This window comes from Sminthopsis crassicaudata, chromosome 3 (genome assembly GCF_048593235.1).
Source record: "Sminthopsis crassicaudata isolate SCR6 chromosome 3, ASM4859323v1, whole genome shotgun sequence".
In the NCBI taxonomy this organism is placed as follows: domain Eukaryota; kingdom Metazoa; phylum Chordata; class Mammalia; order Dasyuromorphia; family Dasyuridae; genus Sminthopsis; species Sminthopsis crassicaudata.
Window position 1 is genome coordinate 216,672,666 of NC_133619.1, and position 22,338 is coordinate 216,695,003.

At 34.3% G+C, this 22,338-nt stretch overlaps 1 protein-coding gene across 2 annotated transcripts in view; it reads right to left on the bottom strand.

The window, feature by feature from the left end:
• The window catches only part of GLRA2 (glycine receptor alpha 2), a 304,778-nt gene that overhangs the window by 146,839 nt on the left and 135,601 nt on the right, over positions 1–22,338 (bottom strand). For both annotated transcript variants that reach the window (XM_074299962.1, XM_074299963.1), the window contains one exon: positions 21,109–21,323. In XM_074299962.1, the coding sequence (XP_074156063.1) occupies positions 21,109–21,323 (215 nt within the window). The remainder of the gene's footprint in view (positions 1–21,108; positions 21,324–22,338) is intronic.

Below are 22,338 nucleotides of genomic sequence, written 5' to 3' on the forward strand. Positions count from 1 at the left end.
AAGGAGAGATATCAAGTAAGAAATCTGAAAAAAAAACTTTTGGGGGAATTGGAAAGTTTATTTTTTACTTCTTATTTTCTTTTATTACAAAATACCCCTGCTAGAAATGCAACTTGATAGACATTATTTATATATATATATATATGATATAACTTATCCCCACATCTTCTTGATGCAGAAAACAGTTCTCTCTTTGTATCTCTGTCTCTCTCTTAGTCCCACATGTACTTCCTCTCTAAGACTATAAGGTGGAGAATAGATATCAATTTGCATTGGTAGAGGAAGTCTTCCTGACTGGGAGTTCTCCACACCAGTGAAATGGCAAGTCTAATAAAGCAATAGCAGCAACAATAGCTCCTGATACTAAATTGAAAGTTACTTGAAGGCAGGTATCATGCCTTAATTATTTTAATATCTGTCTCTAAACCTAGTGAGTATACATTTTTGGTGTTTAATAAAGGAAAAAAATGAAGATGCAAATGGTGATTGTTGATGGCTTTAGGAACAGCTTATTTACATTAGAACAGTCCATTATGAAAACAGTGGAAAATATGATGTCAAGGAGGATTAAGATAGGTACTTTTCCATGAAAAGAGAATCTCAAAGAAAGGAACTTTATCATTCCCATCTTAAATTAAGATACTTAAATTAACTTGTTCTAAATTGAGAACATTATGCATATCCCCCCAAAAATCTATTGGTTTAAGAGTAGATAAGCAAAAATTTTCTTATAAGCTATTGAAGCTTTTACTCAGTTCTTAATAATATATTGGAAACATCCAACTAATTAATCTTAGTTCTGTTTCTAGGGATATTGAAACTGGCCAGATTTCCTAAAACATAAACTTGTGAAAGACAAGTTATTCTCATATAAGCCCGTTGATCCAGCATAAATTCCTTACCATGACAGAAAACATCAGAATCAATCCAACCATCTGGCTCCTTATAGCACCTTTTGTACCACCTGAAAACTAATAAAGATGTCACACAGAATCCTTTTGTGTTTTGCCTTTGCCACCCAGTAAATGATGTGGGTGAACAACAAATAATAAGAAATTTGTAAGACTATATAAAGAGTTCATAATCTGGGTTCCTGGACACCCATGTGGTCTGTGAATAGATTTCAGTGGGTTTATGAAAACTTGAATGAAAAACCAAGTTAACAAATAACAATTTATTCCAGCTTAGAGATTATAACCTTCTAAACTTTAAAATAGCCTATAAATATAATTACTGTTATTGTTATTAGTTGAAGTTCTTGTACAAAGTCAATTTGTTATTGTTTGTTCAATCATGTAAGACTTTTCATGACCTTATGTACCACAGCAAAAAAGGCCCTTCTTTGATCCAATGTCTCTGGAAATCTGTCCAAATTCATGTTTGTTGTTTCCATGACACTGTCTATACATCTCATCCCCTGTCATCCTCTGTTTCTTTTACCTTCACTCTTTCCTAATATCAGAATCTTTCCAGCTGAATAGAATGATTTTAGACAATTTGTATTTGTTAACTTTGAGGCTTAAAAGGGAATAATTGCTTTGTAAACCTTAAAGCAAACTATAGGTATGAAATATTATTGTTGTGGTTTATCATTATGATCATGGTTGTTATAATTTTTGTTATATACAGTGAAAATCAAAACAAAATGATTTACTTTTTATAGATTTTGAATTTACCTATCTGTGCATATGTTATTTAACCCTAATAGAGTATATAGTCTTTGAGATCAGGGACTATTTCATTTGTATTTTTATATTCCTCGCTCATAGGGCAATGTCTCACATATGGCAAGAATTTAATCAATGTTTTTCAGATGACTAAATTATTGAATGAATGACTAAAAAGAAGGAAAGTTCTAAGGGATAGAATCATTAAAGAAAAATATTTATAGAATAATATACTATTGCTGCTACTGCTGATAATGATAACTAGCACTTATATAGTATACACTGGTTGAGATAATAGTATTACTCTTGCTCCTCATTGCCACTTCCAGAATTTCCTTCCTATCGTTCTGCAATTTCTCCTTCTCTGAGATTCATACAAATAATTTAACAAATAAAATTGTATTTTACCCTAACAAATACATTGGGATTAGATAATATTATTTTTATTCCCATCTTATAGATGAGGAAACTGAGGCAAATAACAATTTAATGTCAGTCACAGAGCTAATAAGTATCTGAGACAGAATAATTCCAAGTGCAGGGCTCTGTCCACAAGATCATTTGGGTGTCTTCTTAAATGCAAGAGCTAACCTTAGGGACCTGGCAATAGGGGAACTTTGGCAGCCTTTGTTAGTAATAAGAGAGAAAGAGAAAACGCAGACCCAACCTCTTTGGCATTTGTTTTGCTAGACATTTTTCCAAATTGTGACAATGATGGAAAAGTCACATTTGCAATAAAAAAAGAAAAACTTTCTTGTTTGGATGGTTAGTATCCCCTACTCAAGCTCTAAAGTGGCTTCTTCGAATTTTCATTATCAGTTGGTTAGATTTCAGCTTAAAAAGCTCCTCCAAAGAATGAGACTCTGATGTTATGAATCCTTTCAATCAGATAAGCACTCCAGTGTAAAAAAATGCAAATTAAGTATTGGAATAACAAACAGCAAGAGGCCAAGAGCCCCTGCTATAAATCAGTTCCAGATATGGAAGGCTGGGATTCTCTTGGTTTTGCATTTGTTCATTTTTGTCACATCCAAAGGAGATGGTGCCTTGAATTTTCTCAATGAATAGATATTTCTCTAGTGGTTCATGAATAAGTAATACAGAGAAAGATTGCCTATACTTGCCATACTTTTAACATATTTATATTTTATTCCTACAAATAAATCCACCTATATATCTCTCAGGAGGGGCAGAAAACATGTGCAGGAATTCCAGGGTGATTGTGATGCTGCTAGGATTGTGATCAAACGCATCTATTAAGCACCATGCTGCCTGTGGTGCTATGCTGGGCACTTTATGAAGCCAATTATGGAAAGGGATAATATACACAGACGTTAAATGAAAGAAAAAAGGCCAAGTGTATGTAATAAGTGAATGGAAGGAAATCTGTGAATTGAGAGGCTGGATAGTATAGAATAGGGAGGACATTGATTCAAGAAATAGGAGAGTTGTATTAAATCCTAACACTGACACTAACTACATGGGTGATTTTTGAGCGTGCTACTTTATGTCCTTATGCCATTTGAAAAATAAGGATGATGATTATACTTTCTGGCTTACACAGTTGTTGTTTAAGAGAAACATTCTTTAAACCTTTGAGTGCTCTAGGGAGGGGAAGTACTATTATGGGGGATTTCACAATCAATAGATGTTTGCTTCATTGGATTGGATAATATCTGTCATTTGTATAGAAAGGAAAGAAGAGGAAAAGGGAAAAGACATGTTGAGTATAAAAGCATATTAAATAAACCTCGTGATCAAATGGGCAAAAGTTTCACAGAATGGGTTGGCATGGATGCTTTGGGATCTGCATGACTGGAATTCCCAAATTAATGGGATCACAGATCCTTTAAAAGATTAATAATACTTGCAAGCCTTTCTTCAAATCTTTTTAGGCTTCCAGATGCCCCAAGGACCACAGCCAAGCTAGAATTTAAATTTGGAGAGGTGCCTTTAGGCTTCTGGACCAGACACACCACCTCATACCTCCTCCATAGTCTTCCATCTCTCCGAAGGTCACAAAAAGCATGCCCTAATCAGATTCTTAGACATAGCAGTGTTTAGAGGAGAATACATCACTTTTTACTTAAATTGTCTCTAAGACACTTCCTAGAACTGAACCACATGGCAGGTTGAGTAGCTGAGTACCATGCAAAATCTGGAGAGTTGATTTTGAACCTGCTGTCATTATTAGACATTCCCCCAATAATTAGCCTATTCCTATCTCTCTTAATCCTATTATTTTGAACTTCTCTCTGCCAAGGAATAAACTCTCTTTCCTTAAACCTAGCCATCGGCTCTCTCATTTCATTTCAACTCAATCTGACCATTCTGACAATCCTAAAATGTCCTTTGAGGGCTGCCCACTGAAATCCCTGCTCCACCATTAACAAATTTTCATCTTTGACCACTTATTTCTTTCATCTTCTACCACTCACTGAGTTCTCTCTCTGTCTCTCTGTCTCTCTCTCTCTGTGTCTCTCTGTCTGTCTGTCTGTCTCTGTCTGTCTCTGTCTCTGTCTCTGTCTCTCTGTCTCTGTCTCTCTCTCTCTCTCTCTCTCTCTCTCTCTCTCTCTCTCTCTCTCTGTCTCTCTCTGTCTCTCTCTGTCTCTCTCTCTCTCTCTTATACACACACACACACACACACACACACACACACACACACACACACACACACACATTGCATTCCTGGACACCTTTTTCACTGCTAGTAATTGCATTTTTACTTATTGGAGGTCTCTTCACTTCTTTCAGCATCACTGGTTGAGATTACAGTATAACTCTTGCTCCTCATTGTCACTTCCAGAATTTCCTTCCTATCGTTCTGCAATCTCTCCTTCTCTGAGATTCATGCAACCCAAAATTATTAGCTTCTGCTGTGAAGAATTGCTGAGCCCCTTTCAGCCCGGCTTATTCATCTTTGGTGTCCACCTAATTGACACAACTTTCATCTGTGGATCTAAGAAGCTGTAGTATATGCAGTGGCCACATTCTGGTAAAAACATCTTGTCAAATGGATTAAACCAGGCTGAGTGTGATCAACAGGTTTCAACTCTCTTGTTGAATTAGGGGATGTCTACTCCAATAGTATGAATGATTTCCCCAGCAGAATAGACAATTAAAAGCAATTTATTCCAAAGGTATTGAAGGCTACTAAAGTTTGCAAATACTACACATGCCAGTCATCCACTGCATCCCAGGCAATCTGACTTTTGTCTTACCACTAGACCACTTCTCAGATAAAATAAGGTTAGTGACTTTGTACACGTCTGCCTCACTTAAATCCAATTTACTAGTAATGTTATTGGTCCTTTTTGAAATCAACGGACAAATAAACACAAATTTATAATTACATACTATGTAACCTGTAATATTAATATATAAATATATAATTATATGTAATTTCTTACATGATATATAATTATATCACTTATTAGCCAATTCAGATTCTAGTAGTTATTATCTACCAACCCCAAATCACTCTTTTTCATTTATGAATTCCATGCCTAACTCATGGTCTTCTCTACCCTTATTCCTATTTTCATTCTAGAGGACATGGACAAGCATTTGAATGCTCTCTCTAATATCCTAACTTCCTCAATCTTCTCAACTCTCAATTCCCTGACTTAGCCATTCATTTTGGTTCAGTTACACAATCAAGGTCATTGTGTCACCCATACTTCCATGTTCATGAACTCTGAAGTTCCTTTAACTAATAATAACCATAATCTTTTATCATTTCATATTTCTCAATGCTTCACAACCCCTAACCCTTTCTTCATCCTCAGTATGACCTTTAATCCCTTAAATCTTTAGTATTTTCCTATGTCATCACTCCTTCTCTGGTTGTATGCTCCTCCCTTTCCATTTAGTCATTGATAAATCAGTTCAACTCTACATTTTCCTGAGCAATTAAATCATTTATTTTTCTTGTTATATCACTGTTTTAAGTATATCCTCTGCCTTCTTTGAGGCTTTACACATGTTGCTGAACAGAAAGTCAAGAACTGCTGATTATATTCACTTCAAATTTATGCTAATTAATCCAGCTGCAATAAGGTAATTCTTACTACTTCAACTTAATTGATTCATTATTACATTAATCTCAGTTGCTCTTTCTAAACTTACTCTTTCTACTCAAACTTCTCATGGCTCTTTCTTTCTTTCTTTCTTTCTTTCTTTCTTTCTTTCTTTCTTTCTTTCTTTCTTTCTTTCTTTCTTTCTTTCTTTCTTTTTCTTTCTTTCTTTTCTGAGGACTTACATTCATATTTCATTAAAAAAGAGGCCATTTGTTGAAGATTCCCCACATTCTCTCTTCCTTTTCATCTCACATCCTTGTGACATCACCTCTGCTGCCTCTTCTAGCATTCTTATCTCTGATAAGGGGTGGGGGGGAGAGCAGTGTGACCCTTCTATTTGCTAACATAGTCCCTTCTACATATTCCCTTAATTCCATCTTCTCTTTGTTTAGTAGATTTCCCACAGCTACATTCCAATGTTTAAATATTAAATCTTTTTTCTACCTGCTGATTCTTTTTTCTGTTGCCTGTAAATATACTAATCTCTCTCATCCTGCAACAAAAAACAAAAACAAAAGATCTCATTAAATTCTACCATTCATATCAGCTTGTATCATGTCTCTCGTTCAATTAGTAGACATTTATCCTGCTATATGCTAAGCACTGAGGACACAAAAAGAAGGAAAGCACATCCCCTGTCCTCAAGGAGTTCACAGTATAATAGGAAAGACAATAACCAAATAAATATATACCACAAAAGCTATATAAAGGATAATTAGGAAATAATTAAAAGAGGGAAATCTCTAGAAATAATAAGATTTGAGAAAAGTTTCTTGTAGAAAAGGGGATTGAAATTGAATGAAAGCTGAATGAAGCCAGAGAACTGTTAGGCAGCAAAGATGAAGAGGGAAAGCATTTTTGGCATAGGGGCAGCTAGACAAAGTACCCTGAACCAAGAGATGGAATGAATTGTTTCTGGAGTTTGCAAGAGTAAGGCATAAGAAGAGAGAGAAAATGATGTGAGGGGGAAATATAAAGGGCTTTGATTGCCACACAAGATTCTATATTTAATCCTGAAGACTAAGATCCTGAAAATCCTGAAGACACTGGAGATCACTGGGTTGGGTGTAGTGTGTGTGTGTGTGTGTGTGTGTGTGTGTGTGGGTGGGTGGGTGGGTGGGTGTATGAGAGAGAGATACAGAGAGAGACAGAGACAGAGAGAGACAGATATAGAGAAAGAATGAATTTGGACTGGAGTGGGGAGAGATTTGAAGCCGACAGATCCACTAGCAGGGTATTGCAATAGACTAAGAATGAAGTGAGGAGAAGTGAAGGAGAGATTGTAAAGGTGATATTGAGAAGTTTATCAAGAAACTGTATATGAACGATAAGCAATGATGATGAGTTAAGGATGGTTGTAAATCCAAGGAACTGGGAGGATGGTGTTGCCTTTACCAGTAGGGAAGTTAGCAAGAAAGGGTAGGGTTAGGGGAAAAGATGACAAATTCCATCTTGGACATGTAAAGTTTAAGATATTTGCTGAACATATAGTTAGAGATTATTTCTATGCTAAGGATCCTCAGATTAATTTATCTAGCCCTAGTCCATCTCCAGAGATCTAGTCTTATACCATCTATTGGGCCTAAATAGATACTGGATATTTCAAATTGGATGTCCCATCATCATATTGAACTAAATATGCCCAAAGAGAGATCAATATCTTTCATTCCAAACTTACTCCTCTCCTGAACTTCTTTGCTATTATCAAGGGTTCCACCTTTATACAGTCATATGAACTCTCAACCTTGGTATCATCCTTTATTCTGCTTTTATTCATTCTACATATCCAACTTGTTGATAAATCATTCAATTTCTTTTTTTTTTTTTTTTTTAGTCTACCACATCTATCACATACAGCTCTTTATCTTAATTCACATAGATAGTAAGTACTTTTATTCAGGTTCTCATCACCAGTTACCTAGCCTATTATAATGGACTCGTAATTGGACTCCCTTCTTTATGTCTCTTTTCTATAATAATATACTCCTAACTATATTATTCCCTGGATTCTAATATTATCTAATACCTGACATTTGAACATTCTAATTCCTGGATTTACATTCTAATATTCTAATAAGTAAGAAAATACATAAAGGGATTGTGGAAAGGGGAAGAATGCCTACCAGTATATGGTACCATTATGCAGAAATATCTAGGAAATGAGTTTGAGAGCTTAGGCTCTGGCACAAGCTCATTTGCCATAACTGAGGGTTCTAGGCAAAGAGGACAAAGTCCTAGGTGGGAGAGTGTTGAGTCAGGCTGATGGATGAAGTATAAGGTCTTCCCCATTAGATTTCGAGCTCCTTGAGGGCAGAGATTCTTTTTGATTTTTTTTGTATCCCCAATATTTAATACAATGCTGGGCAGATAATAAACACTAAATAAATGTTGATTTAATTGGATTTAAATATAGTCTAATTAAAGATGACTCCACCCCCCTATCAACCCTTCTCCAGTACTTGATAGACTCTATCATTTGTCTTTCCCACCCAAAACAATTGAGGAGAAGGAAGAGGAAAACTAGTTTCTTATAATCATTTCCTGTCCTTTACTGCCATCCCTCAGTAGTCTTTCTTTCTTTTATGGTTCTCTCTACACATCTACATTTATTGTTATTCAGTCATGTCTGACCCTGAAACTCCTTTTGGGTCACTTATCTTTATATTAATAAAATGATTAATTATCCAGAAACTATGTCTCTTAAACTTTTAAAATGTCACAGAGCTTATATTCTTATGGAGGAGAAAATATATAAATAACCATATAGAAACAAGTTATACAGGAAATGTGTATTTATATGCATATAATGCATATACACATATGTGTATATATATGTATATATATTTATATATAAATATATATGTATATATATTTATATATAAATATAAATATATATATAAATATATATATATATATATATATAAATATATATATATATATATATATATATATATATATATATATATATACCTATAATATAACTGAGATAATTTCAGAATGAAAGTATTAGCATTTAGGAAGAGTAAGAAAGTCTTGCAAAAGGGGAGCTTTTAGTTGCTAGTTGAATGAAGGTAGAAGACAGGAGTTACTGACATGGGAATTCTAGGCATGATAGCTGGTGAAAATTCCTGATATCAGGGAAATGGAGTGATTTGTGCTAGAAATTTCAAGGAAGAGCAATGATGCTGTGGGGTAAAGGGGACTTAAGGAGAATAATGTGTAAGAAGATTGGCAAGGTAGAAAGGAGCTGTGAAGAACTTTAAAGACCAGAGGATCTTGGAGATAATTGGGAACCACTGGAATGAATTGAATAAAGAAGATAATATGGTCAGCACATGCTTTCTTTTACCACTTGACTTGTTTTTCATGATTTTCTTATATCACTTTCATTTCTCTTTCAATTTTTCCTCTTCTTCTCTTACTTGATTTTTAAAATCCCTTTTGGAGTTCTTCCATGGCATGAGACCAATTTATATTTCTCTTGGAGGCTTTGGGTGTAGAAGCTTTGACTTTGTTAGATTCTAAGTATGTGTTTTGATCTTCTTTATCACCATAGTACCATTTTTATGCTTGGCTTGGAATTTTTTTCTGTTGTTTACTCATTTTCTCAGCTTATTCCTTGGCTTTTAACTGTTTCTTAGAGTAGGGCTCTACTTCCAAGGTGGAGGGTGTGCTGTCCCAAAGTTTAGAATTTTTGTGCAGTTGTTTTTTGAAACTCTTCTAGGGACCTATAAATTTTCAGTTCTTCTGAGAAGGTATGATCTAAGGAGAGGTGTGCTGATTATTCTCCCAGTCTCTGGTCTATGAATGACCACAAAAACTCTTTTCTGCCCTGGAACTGTGAAGAGGGTCCCCTCTCCACTGTGGTTACAAACTCTGGTGTCCTAGTGCTTCTCCTCACTCTGGGATCGCCAGCAAGGACTGTGATCTGAATATGAGTATGATTATATCTTTATTTGCATGTTTTCCCTGCTATTAGACTATAATCTTTTTGCAGGCAGGATCTGTCTTTTGCCTTTTTCTGTCTCTCCAGCACTTAGAACAGTGTGTGGCACATAGTAATAAATGCTTATTGACTGATTGCTTATTCTGAGACAGGCTTCACTGGACTGTCAAAGGGTTCCATGATGCAAAAAACAAATAATCCAGTTAAGAATGTTTTATGTTGTCAGATAATTGTTATTTTTCAGATGAGAAACATAATGTCCAGAGTCCTTTCACTTGCCCTGGGTCATGTATGAAACTAAACTCAGACTTTAGGATTCCTAGCCTAATACATTTGGAGGAATCGTAGGCCTTCATTTTCCTGAGCCTCACTTAAATGAGGAGGAGAAATACACACAGATGTGAACATAATTGAGTCACCAGTAGAGCAGTCATTAGCTGATGCTCACTCTTATCTATGAAGAAGGGATAATGCCTTTTTACTTTTCAGACTTTTGGTCAGATCAGTCTGACTTGACAATTTCAAGCTCCTGTCAAGCTTAGAATTCAAAATAAAGTTAGAGTATTCCTCTTTCTTCTTTTCATCATTCATTTATTTCATCCATGCTCAATTCTTCATGACTCCATTTAAAGTTTTCTTGGCAAAGATACTGGAAGGGTTTGCCATTCCTTCTTCAGCTCATTTTACATATGAGGAAACTGAGGAATTTTATAATTTTTTTTTTTTTTTTTTTTTTTTTTGCAATACCCCTGTTGAAGAAACTTGATAGGGTTAGGGTGGGGATTGGATCTGTGATTTCATTGACTTTTGCTATTATTCAGTCAAGTCTGACTTTTTCTTGGCCCATATTGACTTAGAAAACCACACATGTTTATATATTTATTTTTACAACCATATCAATACATTAAAATCAAATAAGAACCACAATTTAATTGGATTTGGGCTCTGGTGTGTTGTGGACCCTATCAGGCCCTGTATGCCACACATTCAACACCTCTGGTCTAGAGCCCTGATAAATTAAGTGACTTGACCATTATATAGAATGCTATAATGAATTCCATCCTAACTCATTGCCACCTGACTCATATATTTATGAGATTATACTTTTCTGTATCACATTGTAAAATGGGACATAATATATACTCATTACATAGTCCTAGTTTATCTCTTTAAAAAAAGCTATTTGAAAAAAATTTTTGAAAGCTACATTCTATATCTAACATTGGCAGAAAGAAAGGGAACAAGTAATTCAGAATAAGCCTAATTCCAAAAATGCTGTTCTAAGAACATCTCGCCAGCCAAAATAGGAACCAATCAGGACAACAGCTTGTGTGTCTTTTCCTGCTGTCTGCTTCACTGCAAACCCTGCCAAATGCAATCTTGAGCAAATGAACCAGTGGTGCTCAAGCTCTGTCTCAAGGGGATTCACACACATCATCTTCCTGCATATTTTTATCACCCACTCACTACAACAACTAGTGGTTCAATTTGCTGTAACTCCGTAAATGTCAGAAGGGAAAATTTATGCAATCTCCTGCATATGCAGACCATCTGGATGAGCCAGGTAGACCGGAAACATCTACACCTCCCCTCCCCCCACTTTGTATGCAGGAAATCCCCTTGATTTGTATTTAATCATTGTAATAAAAAAAAATCATTTGACCTGTACCATAACTACTAGTTTGACCTGTGTAAATCATCCCAGTGTTTCTTTGGTGTACTTGCTCTAGATACCAATCCTTTATTGTCTTTTGGATTCCAAAAAGAAGCATCCTTCATTCCTAACAAATCTATTTCAAAATTTTTGTTGATGTTAGTATTCCCTTCAGCTTCTGTATTGTAGTCTTTACATATTCATTTGTGCAAGCATATTATGGAAGAATAACGTAGGAACAAGGAGAAACAAGGCTAGCTAGATGGCACAGTGGATAGAGAGCAGGGTCAGGAGTCAGGAAAACTCATAGTCATGAGTTTAAATCTTGCCTTAGATGCTTACTTGCTGTATGACCCTTGGTAAGTCACTTAACCCATTTGCTTCAGTTTCCTCATCTGTAAAAAATGAGCTGGAGAAGGAAATGGCAAACCAGTTCAGTGGCTTTGCCAAGAAAACTCCATTTGGGGTCATGAAGAGTAGGAAATGACTAAAATAATTGAATGTCAACAACAACAACAAAGAGAAAGATTGTAGTTTCCTTTGTTTTGAATTCTAAGTTAGCCAGGGGCTTGGAATGGTCAGTCTGATTTGACCACATGTCTGAAAAGTAAAAGGCACTATCCCTTCTTCATAGATAAGAGTGCATCAGCTATTGATTGTTTTACTGGTAACTCAATTATGTTCACGCCTGTGGGTATCTCTCCACCTCAACTAAACAGATTTATTCCCCACCAAAACTAGCATTCTCTAGTTGAACATCTTCACTCATCAGCTTCTTGTCCAGATAGCTGCCACCCCAAGATGAGTCAGGTGTTTGCTGCCCTCTGCTGGTTTCTGAAAATTGAGGGACCAACCTCTTGTCCATCTCTACCCCATTCATTATCATTAGTGACCCTCTCCCCCCATTCATTATCATTAGTGGTGATGCTAATACTAACAATAAAAACTCATGCTTTAAAGTTACAAAAGGAAAAAAATATAACAAATCACTGAGGTATTCAATGTCAGAATTATATTCCCCTTTTATAGATGAGGAAGCTGGACCTCAGAGACATGAGGTGACTTATCAAGAGTCACACACAATAAATATTGGAGATAAGACTCAGGCGTTGACCTCTGGACCCTGAACCCATCACTCTTTCTGCTCTCTTAACTCAGAGTATGAGTGTTCTCTCCTTTCTAACACTTCCTATTTATCTCTATTACTTTATTCAAATACCTATATTTTTACTTCTATGCAAGCATTCTAGTCCACACCCCCTTCATTTTGTGGCTTTGTCTATATTGATGTCTTTTGTTTTTGTTTTTTTTTTTCTTTTGACATCCTTTTTCTTTGTTGCTTTTCTTGGGGCTATCACTCTTTTCTGAAGGGACACTATGAATATCTAATCATGAAACACCTCCTCCCACCCCCAAATTGGTGCCACTATGCAAGAAGGAATAAAGATTTCAAACACTATTACCACCTCAGTCTTCTTGTTCCTTTAACTGCTTTATTTGTGGGAATTTCTGTATATTCACTAGGGATGCTGATCATAGTCTTTTCACATGCTATTTCTTTGGTGTCATCTTGCCTTCATTGTTTCCAGACATCCTTCCTTCTTTGTCTTTGTTTTTCTGGGTCTTGTCTGTCCTTTCTCCCTCTTTCTTCCTCATTCCCTCTCCTTTATTCTTCTCTCTTACTTTCCCCCCATCATAACCTGAATGGCTCCTCTTTCTCCATACATCTCTATATTTTTTTTCCCCATAAACCTATTAATATGCTTAAGAAGTAGTTTCTACCATTATACCTTATGTGAATACAAGTAAAATCAGGATGTCCAAATACTTATTAAATAAATATGATATATAAATGTTACTAACTATGTGCCCTGGGTAGCAGTAGATGGTCTGTGAGACTTGGAGTAAAAGAGACCTGAATTCAAATCCACACTCAGACACTATTTGTGTAACCCTAAGCAAGTCACTAAACCCATTTGACTCAGTTTTCTCAACTGTAAAATGAGTTGAAGAAGGAAATAGCAAGTCAATTCAGTATCTTTGCCAAGAAAACCTTAAATTGAGTCACAAATTGAAATGACTTAACACTTTTCCTCTTTATTGTTTTCTAATACATTGATAATACAATTATACATTAATAATACAACACATAACTGGGGTGCTACCTGAGGCAAACAGGGAAGGACAATGATGGGGATCAGCTCAATCTTACAGTATCACTATTTTGTAATATCCCATCTTACTGTATTTAATCAGAAAGCCAAATTACATCAAATCTCCAAAGCTAAATTTCTTCTATAAATCTATCCATGGCCCATACATCTTTGTGGAATCCCTTTTGGATTAGCCTTTCTTGTAGTTCTTCTTCATGGTCTTTCTCCTTACCCGTCCCCCATGCTGCTTGGTGTCTTTCCTCTCATTCCTTCATCATGCCTCATGTATCTTTATTTTTATTATAGCTAGTCACTCTTTTAGGATGCTGAATCCGTTTTAGGATTTAGCCTGCCAATCAATAGTATACTTGCACTATGGATGATTTTTGATAGAGTATCTAAGTGTTCCTAAATTTTTCCATCATGTCAAAATCTAAGCAAACAACTAGGAACAACATGCTAAAAATCAAATAAATGCACAGAGATGATAAAGAAGTAAGAAAAATAAAGTAATTAACAAAATTTATCGCATTCAAAGCCAGCCTGATTTCATGCAACTTTCCAACCAATTCTTCTCTATTTTCTTTTCAGTATCAGAATGACAACACAATCCCAATCTTTACTTTTCTTTTACAGATTCATGTTAGCGCAGTATCTAAACTTCCAAATGGTGTCAACAAGAATAGCTTCCGAAAAGGCTAGTGAAAGAAGTATTTTTCCTGGAATGTCAATTTTATGAATCCAATTAGGAATGTACCAATGAAAGTAACTTGATTTGATTTGATTTTTTTTTAATATCTAGGGATTACTGTTAACAGGAGAATTGAGAAAAGAGAAATGTGTGGCTGGAAGACACCCAATAAAGTAATTGGTTATTAGTAAATAGAAAGCTAACTTTTCTGGAATATTTAGTAAGTCAACATAAGAGCTGCCTACATCTTCAAGGAATTTATAATTTATTACTTGGAGGATAAACCTATAGCTCCCTAATAAATATAGGTAGATTAAAATTTTGTGAAAACTAGCACATCATCAAGCAAAGCACACTTGAAATATCTTTGGCAATGACCTCTGGTTTTTCTAACATTGCATGACTTCATCCCAGGACAACTATACTCACGTAAAAATGAACATATATGCCTAATATCCAAGTACATTTAAAATTGTCTTAGTGAACATTTTGAAATTATTGAACAACAGAGTATTCAAACATCAGAGAATCATAGAGTTAAGGGAAGTTTTAAATGACATTTAGCTAAACCCGTATCTGATACAGAAGTTTCCTCTTCCATTTTGTAGTTTATTTCATTCCATCAAGTATGAGGATTGAAGTTATCACATTTGTACATGAACTCTAAACTATTCAACCTCTTATTATATAATCTTGATAATATATATTCTTCATGTAATTGATTTTTTCTATGCAGAAATGAAGTCAAATTCTTGGAGTGATTATGGATCTCATTTAGGAGATTGTAATATTTTAGGAGAATAAACACTGCAAAATCTACAAAGAAGATGTTAGCATCTATTAGATAAACTACTTGATTTGAACTCTATGTTGAATCTCCTCTATGATAGTATTCAATATTTTTAATGAATTTATATTTCTCTGTTTTATGTTGAACTTGATATTATGGACCAGAGTGTTAAGAACCATGCCTAAGTGAAAAGGCAGGTCAATTCTCCAAGAGCCTCCACAGCTGTGAATCATAACACTTGAAGGAGTTAGAAAGCAGCCTTTACTTACACATATGTTCCTTGTGGTTTGGGAATGAAATAAATTGGAGGAAAGAGGGAAGAGGAGAGAGAGGTCAGAAAAGGCAACTGCCTCTTAGTCTCCTTGTATCATCATCATCATCCTTTCACATGAAGAGATCCATTCTACTGGTCTTAGTTAGACCTCCAGCAGCCACTGGCAGGTGGCTCCCATATCACAATACCAGAGGGTTGTAAACATGGTTACTTATGTTGTTGAATCTGTTATGGAATCATGAATTACTTCAATGCCTATATTGGAGACAGCTTGTTGTAAGATTTTTCTACTGAATCATAGTCTTTACATAGTTAATGCATAAGAAAATATAATAGCTTTTAGTATTCTCCACATCTTTTAATCAATTTTGTGATGATAAAGATATGGTCCATTATGATATCCTTGTGAAAACCTTCCTAGTCCCTTCCAATAGCTTCACTAGATTATTTTCATAAATTTTATATAGTTGAAAAAGCATGTATATAGGTCAATAGTTATTGATGTTCTCTTCATCAAATTTTTATAACAGTAAGGATTGAGAATTGTATGTATGTGAGGCTTTTGGTATCTTCCCCTCCTTCAGATATGTTGAAAACTTTTCTCTCAATGGCCTCAACATTTGTCAGCCTTAGCAGAGACATATGTATATTTCTAATCCATTTTATTTTTTCATATTTATTTTTGTTGTTGTAGGATTATTTCTATTTTCTTTACAAGTACATATAAGGTTATGATATTAGAATCAAATATAGTGATTCCATTTTTTTGAAGAAAAGAGTTTGTTATAAAAGTTTTACAGTATTTTCATTTTTTCATCCATTTGTTGTCCTCTTTCCAAATTCATCCTTATATGCTCTCAAGATGTTTTTAGTTGAATCTCTTGTCAAGCTTTCTTTAAACTAGTTTTCCTCTTTGTGACTACTCTTTCATTTCTGAGTGGATATTGCTAATAAATGATATTCAACAATTCACCTTAATATTTCAAATGAGTTTGCATTCAAAACTATCATTTCTCTTCACTACTTGTCATATTGACATATAAGTAAAATGTTGATTAATGCTGTTTTCAGAGTTTTTTTTTGGGGGGGGTGTCTTACATTGGTTAAACTTCTGTCCCAAATCTTTATTATTGGCACCAATATCCTTTTCTTCATCCATTTCCCAAGCAAAGAAATAATAGCCTGATTAAATAAGTTAACGTGTAATTGTTTAAATTACATATATTATCTTTTTAAAATCTTTTTTATTTTGTTAATTTTGAATTTTACTAAGTCAATAGTTTTTCTATAAGAGAGCTGATTCAGGAATGAATCCTCTTATTTCCTGTAAGACAAAAAGCAATGGATTTCAATTTATGTGATTTTTTTTTCAGCAACTGACCAATTTAGTTTCATCTCTTTTATTAGGATACATTGGAAAGAACACTCACTAGCATGTCAACTGTATTCAAATCTTACTTCTGATGCTCATTACCTATGATACCTTGGGCAGATTACTTAATCTTAGTTTACTGTCCTTTAAAATTAGGTTATTGAATTAATTGTCTTCCAATATCCCTTCCAGTTCTAGATCTTTGATTCTGGGACTACAAGCTTATGATTGTATAATTCTTTTTACCAAAATGCATATGTAATATATAAGTATAAATATCTCTGTGCTCTATAAGTTTTGGTTTTTCCTTTTCCTAATACCTGTCATTTTTTTCAGATTTTTCCACTAACATAGTGCTCAGTATTTGAGTTATGGAATGTGAGAGCATATGTTTAAACGATTTGGAAGGTCTTATCTAATTCTTCATAGAATTTGTCCATATCTTTATATTCTACAATAAATACTGGAATGTAAAATATATTTATTTTTATTCTTTGTTTGGTTTTGTTTTGATTTTTATAAATACTTATTATAGGAACTGAAGTGTAAGATAATAATGATGATAATAGCTAATGTTTATATAGCTTTTACTATTAATTCTCAAAATAATCCTGGAAAGTAGATATTATTTTTAGCCCCATTTCACAGAAGAGAAAATTGAAGGCATAATGTATATAAAAGTCACAAAACTTTATAAATTTCTGAAGTCAAATTTGAATTCATGTTTTCCTGACTCCAGATCCAGAGCATGATCTACTTTTTTCATTTAACTTCTGTCATATAATATGGTTTCTAGAACTTGGATTATTCTTTGTATTAACTTCTTTAGAATGCAGTACATTTATGTGAAATCAAATTAACAAGTCAATAAGTACTTACTGAGCATATTTTCTATGTGTAATGCACATGCTAAGTAATGAGAGTATAAATACAAGCAGAAGAAGGACAGTTCCTATAAGTCCCCAAGGAACTTATATTCTGAAAGGGAAAGACAATACATATAAAAAGAAGGTAGCCAAGGGGGAGCATGATGGAGAACACTCAGAGAGAAATAAAAACAGGACAGGGCACTTTTCTTAAAGTCACATTATAAACTGACAAATCAGAGAAAGGGTATACAGGGATGGAATTTGCTTCCAACATGAGGTAATCAGTGACAAAATAAATTTTCAAGATAAGGAAGTCATAGTGGGTTGGGGGAGAGGATATCAGGAATGGAGCTTGGAGAGAAATCAAATACATATATCTACTTGTACTTATGCATGCATATCTATATAAATACATCTCTTCATCTCTTTATCTGTCTCTCTCTGTCTCCATTTCTCTGTACCTGTGTCTGTCTCTCAATGTTATGGGTTAGACAAAACTATAAAACCTGATAGCTGGTGAGTAACCTGGGTAAAAACAAAGATGAGGACTGAAATAACTATGATTACCCTAGACAACTTGCTCATGAATCAGCAATAATCTACTATAACTGATAAAGTACAATATTATCTGGATATATACAGATCATCTAATATAATGGTGGTTTGACTATTGACTATTTCTATTTCATATAAATGGTATTATCAAAATGTGTCAGTTAAAAATATTCTACCTCTCTATCTGAAAACTGTTCTTCTTTAGTATTCTCTGATTGAAGACTTGATGCTATTTAAAATTACATCAATTTATTTTTCAGCTATCAGGGAATCAAGTTTACTCTGGGAATCAAGTCATAGTATGCAGTAAGAAAGAAAGTGAATAGAAGAATAGTAATTAACAAACAAGTAAGTAGGCTCAGAATGAATTTTAATTTTTTTTTTCTAGCTGAGAAGTGATCTTTCTAATAATGCAAGCTAGAGGCAGAGATAGTGGAGGTGGTTGGTATCACTGATAATATAAATTCACATGAAAGCAAACATATCTTCTCCCCTCAAAAATCCCTATTTGTTCTTCAGGTAAACAAAAGTTTGTGTAGACTTTTTATTCATTTAATAGAACATAGAATTTTTAGGCCAGATCAGAAAAAATCTCTCTCAAAATAGCTGCAATCTATCTTTCCAAATTGATTTCATATTATTCTATTTTATACATTACCAAACTGGATTACTAATCATTCCCCAAACTTAGTATTTCAGTTTGTGTCCCCCAAGCCTTTCTGTGGGCTATGCCCTACATCTGGATCATAACTTCTTTTTATCTCTGCCTTTCTGAATCCTCATCATTCTTCAAAACCACTAAGGTACCATTGAGAAGCCACCTCTTATTTCCTATCCCCTACTTTTTGTTTCTCTGTCCCACTTCAGATTACTTTCTATTTACTACTCTATTCTCCCAGTAAAATGAAGGATCCTTGTGATCAAGGACTCTGATTTTTACTTTGTATTTTCCATGTCTAATACAATATCTTGCACATATTAGGTATATCTGTAATCTATAGCTATATATTTTGTTGCATTCGAAGTACAACATAACTTGAAATGTAAGTAACTTGGTAGCTTTAGATAACAGTTTCTTGTATTCACAATCTTTCCTCTACATCATCATCATTTTCACAATCCATTCTGAATATCTTATAACAACAATTTGCCATCTGTCCCATCACTGCCACTACTTTCCACCCAAAACAAACCTGTTTAGACTGGTGACTCCCTTATGTCAGTTAAATTACTCAGTTATAGTAGAGATTGAATGAATCAGTGAATGAAGACAAATTTTTTTAAAGGACTAGAATAAGATAACCTTGACTATACAACTATTCATGCCAGAAATCTGGGGACCTTTTGACATCTTCCTTTCCATTCTTGTACTGCATCTTCTTCCATTTCTTCTTCTTCTTCTTCTTCTTTTTTTTTTTTTTAGCAAAAACATCAGTTATAACACTGCTCTTGGAAAGGATATAGAAAAGGAATGTTTTATGGTTTTACTTGTTATTGTGATTACCCTTCATCTATGTCTGTCTTCCCTCCGTCACTAGAATATAAACTCCCTGAGAGCAAAGACAGTATTATTTTTACCTTTATATTCTGCATAATGCCTGGTCCTTAGTAATCACTTTAATAAATAAATGTTCATTTATTTATCATCACCATTATCATCATTATAGTCACCATTATTGCCATCATCATTATCATCATTATCATAGCTGAAATTTTTACAGCCCTGAGGCTACAAGGCTAAAATGCCAACAAGTGCATGCTTTATCTGTCTGCTTGTCCAAGACTTCATCTTTGCTAAAAGAAGAAAGCCTGTTTCACAATTGCTATCTTTTGGTTTGAATTTTGTCATTAAGGTCATGCAACACATTTGAATATGACATCAAGGCAGTCAAGAAGTGGGATGATATTTCAATGACCATAGACTGGATGTACTGTTTCCCCCACATGCTTCAATATATATTCAACTATAAATTTAATAAAGAATTTAGGAAAATTTTTGCTAATGACACAATATCCTCTATTCAAGAAATAGACCAACATTTATTTATTCTGGTTTTCCCTTGAGTTTTAGAAAACATTCTGAATCAAAATTATTAGGAATTTCTTAGTGATTTATATATTCAACTTTCTACACCAGGGGTTCTCAAACTATGGCCTACGGGCCAGATGTGACCCACTGAAAATGGGCTGAGGGGTGGAGACAGAGTGTGAGTTTTTGTTTTTCCTATAGTCCGCCTCCCTTAGACAGTGAACTGCCCCCCCTATTTAAAAAGTTTGAGGACCACTGTTCTACACATTATATCTCAGTTTAAACATCCTGCATATATCCACTCAAACATGACATCTTACATGGCTATAGAAGAATGAGCCATCAACACACTATTTTTTAAAGTTACCACAAGGTCTACCTATGCTACAATTAGTCTTTTTCCCACCTCCTTGACTGCCATGATGTCTGAAAATCCACCACTTTAGTTCCTTTAGTTAATTGACAAGATAAAGTATTAAATCTATTAGAAACATTCAACATATTAGCACATGCTATTTTAAGCAATTAAGCTGCATTATCATAATATTGCATATTTATTCTTTCAAACTTTTATCCGTGAGAACATCTCATTCAAAGTTCAAGAACATAACTCAATTTCTGTATAAGTATGTGACTTGGTCAATCAGAGCAGTCAAACAAGTTTGTGTTTACAGAATTCTTATGCCTAAGTCATTTTTATTCTACATAGATTCCTTGCAGGCTTCCTTGCACCAACCACTCAAATCACTGAGGAACAACAAAAGTGAAAATCAGGAGGACTTTCAATAACTTTCTTGAGTAATTTTCTGATCCTAGTTCCCTCTCCTCCTTTACTATGTGCATCTGAATTTTAGAAACCTAAATGACTATCATCTTCAAACATGCCATTTTCCATCATCCATGTTTCAAATACATTCAAACACATTATTTATCTCCTATTTGTTTATATTAGCATATATTAATATTCACATAGGTTTTCCCAATAGAAAAGAATTCTAATGAAACTGGAGTCAGATAACCAAGTCTTACCTTTGGAAGTGAGGCTCTGGAACCAGAACTTTGAGTTGTCATTGTCAAAACTGTGGTGATGCCCAAAGCCACTCTGGCTGGCGCCGCATCCATATTGATCCAAAATGAAACCCAGGACAAAATGACTATCAATAGACTAGGAATATACATCTGGATCAAATAGTATCCCATCTGGCGCTCCAGGTGAAATTTGACTTCAATGCAAGTGAACTTTCCTGCAAAGAGGAAATTTATTTTGAAGAGTTAACTGCATATTTCATTTCATTTCAATAAATAACCTTTTTTGATTGACATATAGATATGGTTGTGGAAATAAATGTGAATATGGGTATGAGTAGAGATGGAGACAGAGATAAAGTTATAGAAAACAATAACCACCTACAAAAATGATCAACAGACTTCTTATTTTAATGCAAAAAATAGCAGTATATTACAAGATTGTAGAATCATAAATTTAGTGTCATTGAATTCAATTCCCTCATTTTATAAATAAGGGAAACTGAGAATCCCAAAATAAAGAAATGTGGCATAAATTTGGCGTAAATTATTTTAATCAATTAAATTTTTATTGAATTTTTTTTTTTTTTATTTCTGCCTCCACTTAAAAAATCTGTTACTCTTTTATTTTCCCCCTCAGGTAATTGGGGCTAAATGAATCACACAGCTAGGAAGTATTAAGTATCTGAAGCCAAATTTGAACTCAGGTCCTCCTGACTTCAGGGCTGGTGCTCTATCCATTGTGCTATTAGCTGCCCCTAAGAATTTGTTATTTTTTAAGGCTATATATTAAACTGTCTTCCATAACTTTGATTTATAGAAGTGATTTTTAAGGCATCCAGGGTGGGCAAGATTATCTTTGAGGAATTTGGAATTTAAAGTTGTTCAGAGCCTCTAGCATAGAATCTCTTGCCACTGATACAAATAAACAATTTAATTTTATCTTAATAGTAACAGAGTTTCCTTGCAGCAGGCAGGTTACCTGAAAGCATTTATTAAGTATTTACTATGTTCCAGACACTATGCTAAATTCTAAGAATGCAAATACAAACAAAAAGAGAGGTAGAAGTATTAGCTGACCTACACATAATTGTATAGGGAGTCAGTAAGTCAACAAACATTTATTAAACTTATTAGTCTAATATGGAAATGTGATACAAGTTTCCACATGTATAATTTATATCTGATTGCTAAATATCTTAAAGAGGGGAGGAGAAGTGAGGGAGGAAAGAA